This window comes from Suncus etruscus, chromosome 14, assembly GCF_024139225.1.
Source record: "Suncus etruscus isolate mSunEtr1 chromosome 14, mSunEtr1.pri.cur, whole genome shotgun sequence".
Classification (NCBI taxonomy): Eukaryota; Metazoa; Chordata; class Mammalia; order Eulipotyphla; family Soricidae; genus Suncus; species Suncus etruscus.
Genome location: NC_064861.1, coordinates 32,790,636 through 32,806,122, shown reverse-complemented (window position 1 = coordinate 32,806,122; position 15,487 = coordinate 32,790,636). Strand labels below are relative to the sequence as shown.

The following is a 15,487-nucleotide window of genomic DNA, read 5'->3' as shown; positions in this document are numbered from 1 at the left end:
ACAGTACCCCAGGAGCAATCTCTTGAGTACTGAGCCAGGAATAAAACCTAAGCACCACCAGGTATGGCCCAAAACTGAAACAAATAAAAACCAGTGATCATCCAGTACTCTGATATTCCCCAAATTTAATAATCTGGAAGTAAAATTTCTAAATAGGAATTATGTAAGTTTTCTACCAAATAATGCTACTGTGTAGTATTAATGATTTATTCCATTAGTCTAATTCACTAATAATTTTTTCTTCTCAGAAAGGAAATAATCAAAACATGATTTTCAGAAATAAACCAATATAGAAATCTACCTTCTATCCCAAATTAGCTTCCCTAGAGAAAAAAAAGGCTTTTACTTATTGCTCAATATTTTTTTTACTTATGCATGCTATAAAATATGCTAAACTTTTTTTAAAAAATGATTTATTACTGGTGCCCGAGTGGCATCAGGGTCAGTGCGAGTGATGAACCTCAGAGCAGAGACCAAAAGTATACTAAATATTTCAGTTACAAATTCTTTTTTGTTTTGGTGGTGCTCCTCAGAAGTTGCTCCTGGCAGGCTCGGGGGGACCATATGGGATGCTGAGAATCAAACCAGGGTCTTTCCGGGGTTGGCTACACGCAAGGCAAACACCATACCACTGTGCTATTGCTTGGGCCCCTACAAATTCATTTCTTTCTTTCTTTCTTTCTTTTTATATTATTTTTAAAATAATGTCTTTATTTAAACACCGTGATTACAAACATGACTGTACTTGGGTTTCAGTCACAAAAAGAACATCCCCTTTCACCAGTGCAACCTTCCCACCACCAACCAATGCCCCCCATCTCCCTCCTCCCACACCCACTGCCTGTATTCAAGACAGGCATTCTACTTCTCTCACTCATTAACTTTGTCATATTATTATTGTTATGTATTATTTCTCTAACTGCACTCGCCCTTCTTTGAGGTGAGCTTCATATTGTGAGCTGGTCCTTTGGCCCTCATCTCTGAGCATTATTACAATAATGTCTTTTTTTTTTTTCTTAAAACCCATTAGATAGGTGAGACTATTCTGTATCTCTTTCTCTTCCTCTGACTTATTTCACTCAGCATAATAGTTTTCATGTCCGTCCACGTATAGGAAAATTTCATGACTTCATCTCTCCTGATGGATGCATAATATTCCACTGTGTATATGTACCACAGTTTTTTTTTAGCCATTCATTAGTTGAAGGGCATCTTGGTTGTTTCTGGAGTCCGGCTATAGTAAATAGTGCTGCGATGAGTATAGGTGTGAGGAAGGGATTTTTGTATTGTATTGCACATAAATCCATTTCTAATTATTAATACTCACTGAGCCTTAAGAAGATCTTTTTCTCGTTTCTCTAATTCAGCTCTAGCCTTATTCCTTTCTTCTTCTTCCATATCAAGCTTTGTTTCAAGTGCTTTTCTTTCCTCATCAATTTTTGCTTGCATTTCAACCATCTTATCTGGGGAAACTTTCTTTTTACCTATTAGAGCCATTCAATTAATTACAACAATCACTCTGGAGTTCATGTTTTATACTTGTATAAATTATCTTTAATACATAAGGCATACTTCTTAGTACAAACTCAAGTATCAAGACTGAAAGAAGTTACATATTATATTTCTAATGATTGTTCCTAAGCAAATTTTTAACAAACAGCAAATTCAAACTATTATTCAGTTATCAATGATAACAAAAAACAAAAATAAGCAATAGAGAAGCAGAATAGATGAGCAGTACATAAAGTAACTGGAATGCCAAACAAAAAAGCAAAGGGATTGGGGATGCAGATCAGCTCTTATGTAAGGTCCTAGGTTTGATTCCTAGTAATAAATATAGTTATTAAAAAGTAATCTAAAGATATGAATGTTCACAAATAATACATATGGTCAAAAAAGCATCAGGATTTTTAATTTTTCCCCTAATACTTAGGTATAACATCAAGTGGCTTATTAAAATTTTACCTCCAGATTTATTAAAATAAATAAATACAAGACACATCTAGTTATAAAGTGCAGAATGGGTGAGGGATAGAGCTTGGTGGAAGAGAACATGCCTAGCCTATGGGTTAATTTCTGAACTGCAATGTGGAGTAAAAGCAGGTACAATTATTAAATAGTTTATAGGCTTTAATACATATTTTTAGGGTTTTACTAAATTTTTAAATTCATTTTAACAAAAATTTTTTATTGAAGATATTTAAGAGTATATTTCTAAATGAAAGATTTCATACTCATCATATAATATTTACACAGTGCTTAGGCATTTTGCATTTGCTGATCCGTCATGGTAATAACATACCTTGAATAAACTGAAATAGTTATAAAACTCAGCATTCCAAGTCAAAAGAAACGTGTCAACATCAAATATAAGTAGAAATTATATCAAATAATTGAGGACTGGAAAAAAAATAATTGAAGACTGGGATGATAGTATAATGTGTAGTTTGCCTGTAGAAGGCCGACTCTGGCTCAAATCCTATGTGTTCCCCCAAACCTTCCAGGAAAAATTCCTCAATGCAGAGCCAGGAGTAATCCCTGAACACAACCAGATGTGGCCAAAAATGAATATTATACCAAACAATAAAGCTGTAAATATAATTTCAAATTAATTTTGACCACAGTGTTTTATATACATATAATAGATTTTCAAAAAAGTTGACTGAATTTCAAGATTAGAAAAAATTTAAAATAAAAATACTTTAAATAGGGGCTGGAGAGTGAGCACAGCAAATAAGGTGCTTGCCCTGCATGTAATTGACCCAGATTTGATCTCTAGCATTCCATATGGTCCCATCAGGAGTGAAGAACCAGGAGTAATCCCTTAGCACAGCTAGGTGTAAGCCCACTAAAATTTTTAAAATAGCTTATTAAAAAATGGAGTCAGAGATAATTTCATTTTTGGGTCCGGAGAGATGGCATGGAGGTAGGGTATTTGCCTTGCATGCAGAAGGATGGTGGTTCGAATCCCAGCATCCCATGTGGTCTCCTGAGCCTGCCAGGACTGATTTCTGAGCATAGAGCCAGGAGTAACACCTGAGCGCTGCCAGGTGTGACCCCCCCCCAAAAAAAATATAATTTCATTTTTGGTAATGCAACTTCTTTGAAATACATGTGCATATGTGTGTGTGTGTTTTAGGGCCACATCCGGTGGCTCTAGTGTGTGACTCTGCACTCAGAAATCACTTTGGCAGGCTAGGGGACCCATATGGGACGCTGAAGATCGAACCTGGGTTGGGCACATGCAAGGCAAATGTCCTACCTACCACTGTGCCCCATGAAATATACTTTTCTTCAGAAAAATAATCAAATTCTTGGTAGAATTGTTCCAATACTCTCTTGAATTTCTTCTATCATTCTTTTTGTTTTGTTCTAGGGCTACGCCCCAAAATGCGCAGGGGTTATATGCCTGGCTCTCGTACAGGAATTACTTCTGGGAGTCCTCTGGGAACTATATGGAATGGCAGGATCTAAACCCACGTCAACCACATGCAAGACAAGGGCTCTACCTGCTATACCATCTCTCTGGTCTCTTTTCTGTCATATTTAACTTCCTTCCCTTCTTTAATTAAAAAAATAATTGGGGGAAGGGCTGGGACACAGCCAGCAGCACTCAGGGCTTATTTCTGCCAGGCTTGGGGAACCATATGGTATGCCGGGGATTGAACATGGGTCAGACTGAACCTGGGTCAGATTGAACCTAGGTCGGCTGTGTGCAAGGCAAATGCTCTATCCGCTGTGCTATTGTTCTGGCCCTTAATTTAAAAAAATACTTAATAAAAAATTAACTTCCTTCCTAAAGAATACAGAAGTATATAAACCATAAACTACTAATTATTCCACCCAAAAGTTAATTTCTCCTGATAATAAGAAAAGAAAACTGAAAAATTATGAGAGACATACCAAAACATATTCTTTCAGGTCTATGTGTCAAAAGAATCATTCATAACCTTTTATTTTCTTATTATAAAATTACATCAAAAACTTAGGGTTTAAAATGTATTACCCTTGATTTCTATAGAAATAAAAGTCTAATTAAAAAAAAAAAAAGAAATAAAAGTCCAAAGCAAACTGAAGCCATAAAACAAAAAAGCTAAATAAAAGAGTAAATTAAAGCACTGATCCAAATACATGCTTTGGTGTGGTGTGATTCATTGCATTCCAAAAGTTAAGAATTTTGAACTGATTCTATCAGCTTCTCTGGCATAATAATCATCTGTATTTGATATTAAGTCTAATTCCAGTAAATTTGCTATTGGTAGTTTTTGTAGAAATCTGAAGAGGAGGATGTAAGTTCAGCTTTAAATTTAGGCTAATGAAATAAAAATATTTTTATTTTATTCAGGCAGTGATATGACTCAGTAGTAAAATGTATCATATATGTGAGGTCCTGGGTTCAATTCCTGGCATTGCAAAAAATATATGTAATTCCTTTCCATCTTAGAAGTAGAAATATTTAGGGGAAAAAATGGCACATAAAACAAAACCAAAAATTATTAAGTGTACTAAGACATGAATAGTATAAAAGAATTTATCTTTTTTTTTTTTTTTTTTTGGTTTTTGGGCCACACCCCATGATGCTCAGGGGTTACTCATGGCTATGCACTCAGAAATCGTTCCTGGCTTGTGGGGACCATATGGGATGCCGGGGGATCAAACCATGGTCCGTCATACGCCAGCGCTTGCAAGGCAGACACCTTACCATTAGCACCACTTTCCTGGCCCTTATTCTTTAATTCTTAAAAAAGTATTTTTTTTAAATCCTGAGCTCTATAGCATAAAGATGACCACATAATACAGCCAAGGTGAGTTTAAAAGTCTAATATTTTAGTCACATTATTACAGCCAGAATTATTCTGATAAATTGTATTATTTTAAAATTTTTAATCAAAATGTACAAACTCTTTTTAATGAGGCATTTAAAAATGTGACAGAACTAAGTCGCTTTTACATGAATTTTTATATTATTTAAATCTTAATTAAATCAAATAAACAACAATTCTAATATGCACAAAAGAACTCAGTAAAAAATTTAAAGTTAATAAATCTAAAAATGTGAATGGCATAAGTATTTAATTAGGATACATAAGAGAAATATTTTAAACTGCCTTTTGCCATGTGTTCTAACCAAAACTGTGAAGATTAATTTTGGCCAGGGAAACAAAGAATCTCTGGGAAGTGCTAGCTGAATAAATTTTATTTTTATTAAATAATCACTCAAAAGCCTAAGTAAGAATTTTTAAAGGGAGAAAAATGTTTAAATGTTAAACCAGAATAGTATTTCCATTATTTGGTCTAATGGAACTTTAAGAGGAAAAATGGGAGAATGTTTTTGTTGTTGTTATTTTAGTGAAAGCTGAAATATCTGCTTAATAAAAAAGACAGATACTTACCTTATAAAACTATGTTTAAAATGAAAAATGTAATGTAGTTCAATAACAAAGTTGTTAATAGCTTAAGTAACTGAACCACGTGGAGTGCAAATCAATCACACCAACCTGCTTGATCTTTCAATAAGAAGTAGTAAGCAAATCGCAGACAGGAAGCATATGCACAGAGATGAGGAGGAGAAAAAAAACCATTATTTCCTTTGTAAAACGAAGAAAAATGTATAAAAGCATTTATTTCAAGTAAGGAATCATCAAAATTAAAATAGAGCAATTTTATATTTATAAAACATTTAACACAATCAGAAATATAAGTTAAGCAAGAAAAATAAGGTTAATTTAGTCTAAGATTATAATTCAAAATAATCTCTAATTTCCAAACCACTACAATTATTAACAACAGTTCAATAGCACATGTTTATCATATCAAGCGATATAGAATTGGGAACCTGCTAAGAAATAAAGAATCTAAAAAGTAAAACAAAACTAAATTAATACAATTTTTAAATCTTAATATGTTAAAAATAGCAACATTTAAACAGTCCCATTTTCAAAATTTCCCAATTTAATGCTCTAAGGATCCATTACAGTTGTGCTCCTCTTTAAGAAAATCCAACAAAATCCTCAGTCACCAAATTATAGTAATTTGCAATCATTATTTGAGTAACAAAATAGTTAATAATTTTTGTTTTGTTTTTGTTTTGGGACCACAGCAGGCAGATCAGGGTTTACGCCTGGCTCTGTGCTCAAAAATTGCTTCTGGCAGGCTTGGGAGACCATATGGGATGTAGGGAATCGAACCCGGGTCTGTCTCAAATTGGCTGTGCTACTGCTCCATCCCTTAATCAATAATTTTAAGTATAAATCTCTCCCATTATATTTTACATTGAAAGATTTATTTAAGCAATTTTTCAGGAAAAGATATGTGTTGCATAAAGTGAAGTACACCTGTATAAGAAAGCATTGCATTCAATCTATTGGTAGACTATTAAGAATATTTATGATTTTATTGAAGTAAATGATCAATTGCTGATATAAGCAAAAAATGTTTTAGTAAAAATACAGTTCATATTTTAATAGAAAAGATATATGTTACACATAACAACCACGTGCTGAGGGACATCTCTCCACTTCACTAACACACTCATCACAACAAAAGAACTTAATATCTCTGTCAGATAGGGAAATAATAACTAAAACTGCTTGACTTGAACAAATTATAAGTAATTCCACAATATACTTCCATATAATTATTCTAAGATTTAAAAAAAGTTTTAAGACAGAAAACTAAATTTTATTGCTCCCTGCATATAAATATTTCTTCATATTCAGTTTGTAATACAAAATAATACCTCTATATGGCTTCTAAAATCATTTCACAAGTTTTAAGTTATTCTCTGAAATCAATGTTTTGACAACAGTTAATAAATGGTAATAGAGAAAATAATTTCTTTGAATTCTTCCTTGAAAAAGCTAAAAGCTTAAAAATAATAGCCAACAGCTTTAGGAGCTTTGGGGTTTGGTTTTGTTTGGGGCCTATATCCTGTTGTACTTGGAACAGGTTATTCTTGGTTTGGTGTTGAGGAGATCATGAAAGTGTAAGGCGCCATCTGCATGAAATGCATACTCAGTCCACTGAGTTCTCTTCTCCAGCAGTTTATGTTTGTCATTAGTTTTAAAAAAAGTTATGTCCCGGAGAGATAGCACAGCGGCGTTTGCCTTGCAAGCAGCCGATCCAGGACCAAAGGTGGTTGGTTCAAATCCCGGTGTCCTATATGGTCCCCTGTGCCTGCCAGGAGCTATTTCTGAGCAGACAGCCAGGAGTAACCCCTGAGCACTGCCAGGTGTGACCCAAAAACAAACAAACAAAAAAAAAACAAAACAAAAAAAACAAAAAAAAAAAAGTTATGTCTATAGACAATGTTTAACAATTAGTAAGATGCAAGTTAATACAAGAGAATTTCAATTTCTTTCTTCTTAAAATACAATACTTTGTGGTAGGAAAAGAAATCAAAGGTCTGGAGCTCATGCTTTGTATGTGGAGCCCTGGGTTCAATCCCAGCACCCACAGTGGTCGCCCCCCCAGCACTGCCAAGAGTGAGCCCTGAGTACCAAGCCACAAGTAGTCCTTCACACCACCAAGTTGGCTTCAAAACAAAAATTACTAATACTTACAATGTAATTATTAGATCAATTCGCATATAAACTTCTTATAAATCTGAATTCTTTAATATAACCGTACAACTTTGCTAAAATCAATTAGGTAGTTTAAAGCTAGTGATAAAGAACAACTTGATTATTAAATAACTTATCTTTACTGGCTTCAAATTTTTCTCCTGTTTTTATTTGGGAGCCTTTAATTCTAAATTACCCTTACAAATAAGAAACCAAAAAAAAAAACAAAAAGAATAAGAAACCAAATGTAAATTTTTTTTTTCCTAAAGTCAGTCAAATTGAGCAGTGGGGGGTTATATACTAACTTTTGTGATACTAACTAACGTTAATAAGTTCTGATAAACCACTGCCATGGGCCAGCCACCAAATTTAAATTTTTACATTTAAAGACATGTTATAATGGGCAGTGGTGTACTTAAAAATTATAATATATTTTTTTTTATAAATTCAGGATTATTACATGTTCCTAATGCTCACAATGATTAGAAATTTATCAGGAAATAAAAAAAATAATATTCGTTTGTTTATATTTGCTCTCTTTGTTACCTCTATTGCAAAAGCATGAATCTCTCTTCCATTGTCTCAAACAAAAGCCTAGCACATGTTTTAATAATTATGGTTAACTGAAAGCAATGAAGGAGGTAGAAGAAATTATCACATGCTGCATTCTACTTAAAAGTTCAACATGTATTCTTTAAATAATGACAGGGAGTGGTGCAGCAATTCTTAAATGAAGCTCATGGATTATGGAAAAGCCAAAGCTCTGTTAGAGAATTTAAGAGCTACCACTCACTAGGCAAGAACTTATCCAGAGGTTTCTCTATGACAGAACATGTAGATTCTGAACTACTGCTGCTGCTACTGCCTGGAAGACAAAGAAATGAGCCCAACAGGAACCAAAGAAAGAGGAGACAAGAAAATGAACACATACACAGAGAAAAATTCAATTCCAGAGAAATTTTAAAGGATAAATTTTGTATTAAAAACCAAAAGCTTGCTTTCCCTAAAAGCCAGCCTTGGTAATCTATACAACATTCAACTTTATAAAGCCATAGAGAGGAATTAGAAATTATTTCTTTAGGGCCAGAGAGACAGCACAGCATTTGCAAGGCATTTGCCTTGCATGCAGCCAATCCAGGACTGACAATGGTTCGAATCCGGCATCCCATATGGTCCCCTGAGCCTGCCAGGAGCGACTTCTGAGTGCAAAACCAGGAGTGGCCCCTGAACTCCGGGATGTGATATATAAATATATATGTTTGGTTTTTGGGCCACACCCGATGACGCTCAGGGGTTACTCCTGGCTCTGCACTCCAAAATCACTCCTGGCTTGGAGGACCATATGAGACACCTGGAATCGAACCCAGGTCAGCCGTTTGCAAGGCAAATGCTCTACCGCAGTGCTATCACTCTGGCCCTGATATATTTAAACTATGTAAGTTGACAGGTTAAAGGAACTGAATTTTAAAATTTAAATCATGCACAATTAAAACTATAGGAATGAATAATTGTCCTTCATTAAACAGATTGGCTTGTTTCCAATTCCATTCTTTTTCCTCCAAAACATCAATCAAACATAATTCAACAGGTAAAGTTTCATGGCAAAACTTTGAAAGACTCAATGAAAATTATTTTAAGTTCTAAGTCTGGAAGTATTTTGGTATTTAATATTTCAAATACCAAGGCATTTTTTAATTTAAACTTGTTTCGTTTGGGGCCACACCCTGAAGTGCTCAGTGCTTATTCCTGGCTCTGGGCTCATGAACCACTTCTGTTGGGGCTCTGGGGACAGAGAATGAAGACAGTTGGCTATACGCAGAGCAAGTGCCCCATGCAGTATACACACAATTCTTTCAGTCTCCTAAATGTTATTTTTTTTAGTTCAGCATAAAAATAGTATATAAAAAGATATGGACATAAAACCAGTATAGGATCAGCAAACATTTTCTGTAAGAAATTAGAAAATCAGTGCTTTAGTTATGCAGAATCATGTGAAAGCCATAGACTTTGTGAAGAAGCAGGCATGGTTACTAAAGAAAATGGGATTTACAAAACCAGGTGATGGACTGAATTTGATCAGCATACTGCATTTGTCTAATCTTGATTCAATCTTGATTTTCCTGATGTTACAGAACCTATAATTTATAGTTTTTATATTTGGGACATCTGATCAGTGATAAACTTATTTTCTGCAAGATCATTTTAACAGGTTACACAAACTATGAATTTGAAAGAATGATCTAAGTTAATGGAAGAGAGTTCTGATATCAATAAAAGAGGTCTGAAATATAAGCCATTAGGTTTCTCTTTTGCATGTGATCTGTATATTTATAATGATAAATACAGTTATAATTCATATTTGGCAACAACTGCCCCCAAATACTGAGAACAAGGAAAAGTTAAAGAAAAACTCACACAACCTATTAAAAAGCCATTGACTTGTTTGATTTTTAGGTCATACCCAGCAGCAATGCTAAGGGATTATTCATGGTTTTGCTTGGGGTATGGGGGGATCCTGAGGGCCAGCTCTCTGGTTCCAAATCAATGACTTTTAAAGCCTAAGTATACTTAGGGAAACTTGCATTACCAATTTCCTAAAAATATTTTGGTTTAAACCACAGATAAAATTTTTATAGAAAATAAAATCATTACTTGACATTTTTTAAATAGTGTGTTAACTAACATAGCTTTTTATAATTCTAAAATTTGAAAAACATGGCATTCTATTCAATTACAAATAAGTAGGAGATCAGTAAAGGAGAAAAATATAGTGCAAAGTTAATTATATATAGCTTTTATTTCTATTCAAATTGTTTTCACAACTAAAAAATAAAAAATATGCATTAAACTGCCTAAAGAATGTTTTAAACATTACTAGGTAGAAATGCCCATTAATTTCTAGAGTAAAAACTTACCCCGTCTTTTTTTCCTTTTCTCTCCATCTTCTCCAATCTCACCTTCTTCTTCATCATCTTCTTCTGAACCACTGATATCAGAGCCTGATATTTCTTCCCCTTGAATAGAAATTTGATACAATATTCTGAACCAAATCATTGGTATTTAGGAAATGCCTATATTAGTCTCCATATTTTAAGTTGCTGTTGCAGGAAATAAACTTTGATATTCCTATATAGTACATTAGGTATGCCAAATTCAGAAGAGAAATGATGTACACAGAAACCATTTTTTGTAAGTTGCTTCCGGCACCATATTTGGTTGTGCTTAGGGGCCAAGTCATACCAAGCGATGCTCAGGGAACTACAAGATGGTTGTTTCAGGTAGTCCTGTGGAGGGAGGGCAGCATCCCAGGGTCTCGTAGGCAAGAAATATGCTCTACCACTTTGCATCACATCCCCCATGCTCCAGAAACTTTATCTCTAGTTTTTAATCAAAAGTCAAATTCTGATCCATTAAGAAGTTAAAAGTATAATTCTAAGAACATATGAAGGGTTGGAATGATAGTACAGCAGGTAGGGTGCTTGCCTTGCATGTGGTTGACCCGAATTCAATCCCCAGCATCCCACATGGTCTGCCAGGAGTGATCCCTGAGCATAGAGCCAGGAGTAACCCTGAGTATTGCCACATGTGGTCCAAAAACAAAACAAAAAATATTTTCATTTAACATGTATATTTTACCTTGCTGCTTTTTTCTAAAGAATCTTAATTTGAGCAATTTAAAATAATACTGACTAAAAACAGAATTATCAAGGGACAGAGATGTAGCTCAGTGCTATAGGTTGCTTTGCATATGTGAGGCACTGAATTTAATCCTCAGAACCACACAAAAAATTAAGTAAGGATTAACCTTATGATCCAGTAATTCACTTCTGGTTAATAAATAGAAGAAAAATCGAGGGTGGGGGGCAGAAATAAAATTCGGGTAGCAAAGCACATCTCTAGCACATACAAGGCCTTAAATTCAATCCACAGCATGTGTATCTTGCCCTTCACACACCCCTGCCATCTGCTTGCTACACTACAGGTATATATCCGTTGCTGAAGGGCATCGGAGGTAACACAAAGGGCCATAGCAAATGCTCTGCATGCTGAAGCCCTAGGTTTGAGTCCCTGGATCTTTATGGTCTTCCGGGAGCAAGGGGACAACACCTGGAGATCTAACTCAGGTAGCCCAAAAAGAATAGGAGGGAGAGAGAGGAGGAGGAGGGAAAGGGATAAGGTGTGGAGAGGGAGGGGTGGGAAAGGGAGAGGGGTGAGAGAGAAAAAGAAAGAGAGAAACAGGAAAGGAACAAATTCAAAATATAAACAGTATTCATATATGTTCACTGCAGAACTATTTACAATAGCCAACCTAAGTTGGTACCTGCTGCACCTGCTGTAACCAAATGAGCATTACCAGGTGCAATCCCAATACTGCCTCTCCACAGTGAGCATGAACTGTCATACTGGCACAGCCAGACCAAGAAACACTATGAGTGACCCAGAGATCCCTTCAGCAGCGCTTGGAAAGTCCCATTAAACAAATAAACAAAATTAAGATATTTAAAATTATCCTAAATTGTTTACACAATTAACACCATTAACTAGGCTTTTGTTAACTAATTAAACAAATGTTCTAAGAGCATTAATGTGTTAGCCTGCATCAGCATGATCATTTAGCAATTTCATTTTGTGTGTGTACATGTATTCACATGTACATAGTACCTGTGTACATCTCTATATGTACAGCAATAAAAGGTAGAATAACGATTGCCAGGAGGTAAGAAACTGCTTTCTTCCTCAGCACCTGATGACCATCATTCTAATTTTTTTCTATGGAGAGGAGAGCTGGCTAATACAAGGGCTAAGAAAATTACATTGCATCCAGCGCGTTTGATCCTGAACACTGCTACGAACAATTCCTAAGTACTAGTGTGGCCCCAACTCTCCCCTGCCAAATAAGTTCTAGAAATGGCTGGTGATGATGCTTGCAGAAAATAGGTATGTATTTAATTACTGTGATTCAAAATGGTCTCAGTGGTAGTTTTATGTATTGCTGTCAATTTTTTTTTAAAATAAAGTCAGCAAAATAAAAGTACAAACTCAACATGAACTTACCTAAGAAATTTTAAGTAAGTACCACCTAGTGGTCACATTTAAAATATCAAACGACATTATCTATCAGGTAGCTCAATCAATGCTTTTCTTCAATAATCTATTCAAGTCTATTGAACCAGCAACTTCTCCTAATGTCTGAAATAATGTCATATTTGGATTTTACATTATCTAACCAGTTTTCCCTTAGACAAATAAAGAGGCCATTTTAAGGTCTCTGTTCATCTATTATGTACAAAAGAGAACTGGTCATTTTCACCTAAATACATAATATCAGAACTTATTTTTACACAAATAATCATCATTTAATAGTCCTAAAAATCATAAAAAACTGGGGCTAGAGCAATAGTACAGTGGATAGAATGCTTGACCTGCAGGCAGTCAACCTGGGTTTAATCCTCAGCATCCCATATGGTCCCTGAGCCTACCTGGAGCAATTACTAACTGGGAATAAACCCAGACCACCACAAGATGGGCTCCTCCCCGTAAAAAATCATGGAGATTGATATGAATACTTAAATTAAATCATTCTAAGTCATATAGCAAATATTATAGTCTTTTACTTGAGCTTAAAACAAAAATTATAAATTTTGTTCCTTGCAGAAATATTTCTTGAAATATCAATTTGTTTTGTTTGAGGCCATACCTGGCTATGATCAGGGTTGACCACTAGCTCTATGCTTGAGAATGGTGTTCAGGAATCAAATCTGGTGCTGGAGCTCAAACCCAGGTCAGCCATGTGCAGAGAAGCAGATTACCTGCTGGACTATCTTCTCCAACCTCTCAAAGAGGTTTTTGTTGTTTGGTTGGATTTGTTTTTTTTGTTTTTTGGATTTGGTTTTGGGCCACACCCAGTCACGCTCAGAGGTTACTCCTGGCTATGTGCTCAGAAATCACTCCCGGCTTGGGGGACCATATGGGACACTGGGGATCAAACAGGTCCATCCAGGATCAACCGCATGAAAGGCAAATGCCCTACTGCTGCGCTATCGCTCCAGCCCCTCTCAAAGAGTTTTTAATCCTATTTTTTTCATAGGTTTGTTTTGGTTTAGGAGCTAGTAGGAAATCATATGAAGGAAAGGAGGAATCAAATGATTGGTTGTGTGCAAAGCAAGGGCCCAATAGGTGGTTTTTATTAGAACATTTACTAGTTTAAGCAACTTAGAGATTAATAATTTTAGAACAAATTACCTTCTTCAAGTTTTTTTTTCAGTTCTTCTATTTCTTTCTGAAATTGACGAAGCAAAGCATCCTTTGGATCTTCATTAATTCTAGCTTTATTTTTAATATTCTTAGCACGGTTGGCATATCGTAATGTACTGATAGTTTCATCATAATTATAGTCCGCTGGTCCAATATTTGCACACTGTTAAATTAGAAAACAAAGCATTGCTTGACACCAGTAAAATAACTAAAAGAATCTTTTTGCTGGAGGACCTCCTCAAGCAATACATGGCCTGTAAGAGCAGGCCTAATAGTTCAATATTCTAGTCACTGACGCAGTACTACCTGGGCCTAGCAGTGTTGATAGCCACCAAGGTCACACCTGGATATGCTCAGGGAGTTCTTAGGATAGCATGCATGCCAGCCCTTTTATCTATCTTCCAAGTACCCATAAAACAAATTGTTTATGTTTGGGGCACTCTCAGCAATGTTCAGAGACTCCTGGCTCTGCACTCACACATCACTTCTGGTGGTGCAGGGGACCATATAGAATGCCAGGGGTTGAACCTGGATTGTGCGTGCAAGGCAAGCTATCTACTACAAGCTGATAGTTCTAGAGCATTCAAGAATGGCTAGGGGCAGGTTCCCCTTTCGGCCTGAAGCCACAGCCGACCTATACCACATCTGACATCCCTCCAACAGAAACAGCCCAGCTCCACAACTGAACCTTATCAAATTGCCAAGCCACCAAATGTATTACACACTTAGAGATCCTGAACACCTCAAAATTTCGTCAGCCCCATAATAGCACAGAAAATCTGATGGGAAAGTTACACAGAAATCTACCAAACTCAGTGAGCTCAAACAGTAACAGAAGGATCAACTAGCACCAACCAGAATCTAGTAAATCCTTAGACTCTGACTTCAGTAATATCATGAGAGATATAACATCATTTCAAATCGACCCTTGTGGATCTAAATTTTGATAATTCCAGTTGCCCGTGTTGTAACTGATTGGTGCCTATAAGGGCTAAGGTGGTGAGTAGGAAATTGGGGACACTAGTCACACTGGTGGTGGGATTGATGTTTGAACATTTAATACCTGAAATGACTATACTATGAATAATTTGGTAAATAACTGTGTTATAATAAAAATCTTAATTGTTTTTAATAAAATGTACTACAATAACGGGTTGGGGAATCAGAGGTTAAGGCATATTCTTTGTGTACAGCAGTATACCTGGTGATGGTCTAATAAATGATTCCCAGTCCCTAAAAAGCACAGAATTCTCTGGCCTTCCATTAATCTGCCACCCAGCTAGCCTTGCATCAGAAAGGGGAATCCCTGGGCCTCCTTAACACCTCCTACGAGGTGCCCCAACCAAAAGACATATCAATTATCAGCATACAGATTAATGTTCTATTTCCCTGATAGCTATACTAATTAAATCTTACCATCATGGTTTTTGAGTTTCCTCCCAAGGAATCCTGAAGAAGACGTGTCAATTTAGAGTTACGATAAGGCACATGAGTGCTTTTTCCGTCAACCAAGGCAGAGATTACATTACCAAGGGTAGAAAGTGAAAGATTGATTTTAGTAGCTTCTTTTAGGCGCTGTCCAGTAGCTCCAGTTTTTGCTTGTCTTTCTGAACCCTAGCAATAGAGAAAGAAATGAAATTTAAATTTACATACATATAGCATACTCTTCT

At 35.6% G+C, this 15,487-nt stretch overlaps 1 protein-coding gene across 1 annotated transcript in view; it reads right to left on the bottom strand.

Annotated features, from left to right (window-relative positions):
- Nucleotides 1-15,487, bottom strand: part of KIF3A (kinesin family member 3A) — a 66,111-nt gene that overhangs the window by 11,359 nt on the left and 39,265 nt on the right. Inside the window, 5 exon segments of the mRNA XM_049787372.1 lie at nt 1,328-1,484; nt 8,356-8,427; nt 10,478-10,576; nt 13,806-13,980; nt 15,234-15,431. Coding sequence (XP_049643329.1) covers nt 1,328-1,484; nt 8,356-8,427; nt 10,478-10,576; nt 13,806-13,980; nt 15,234-15,431 — 701 coding nt within the window.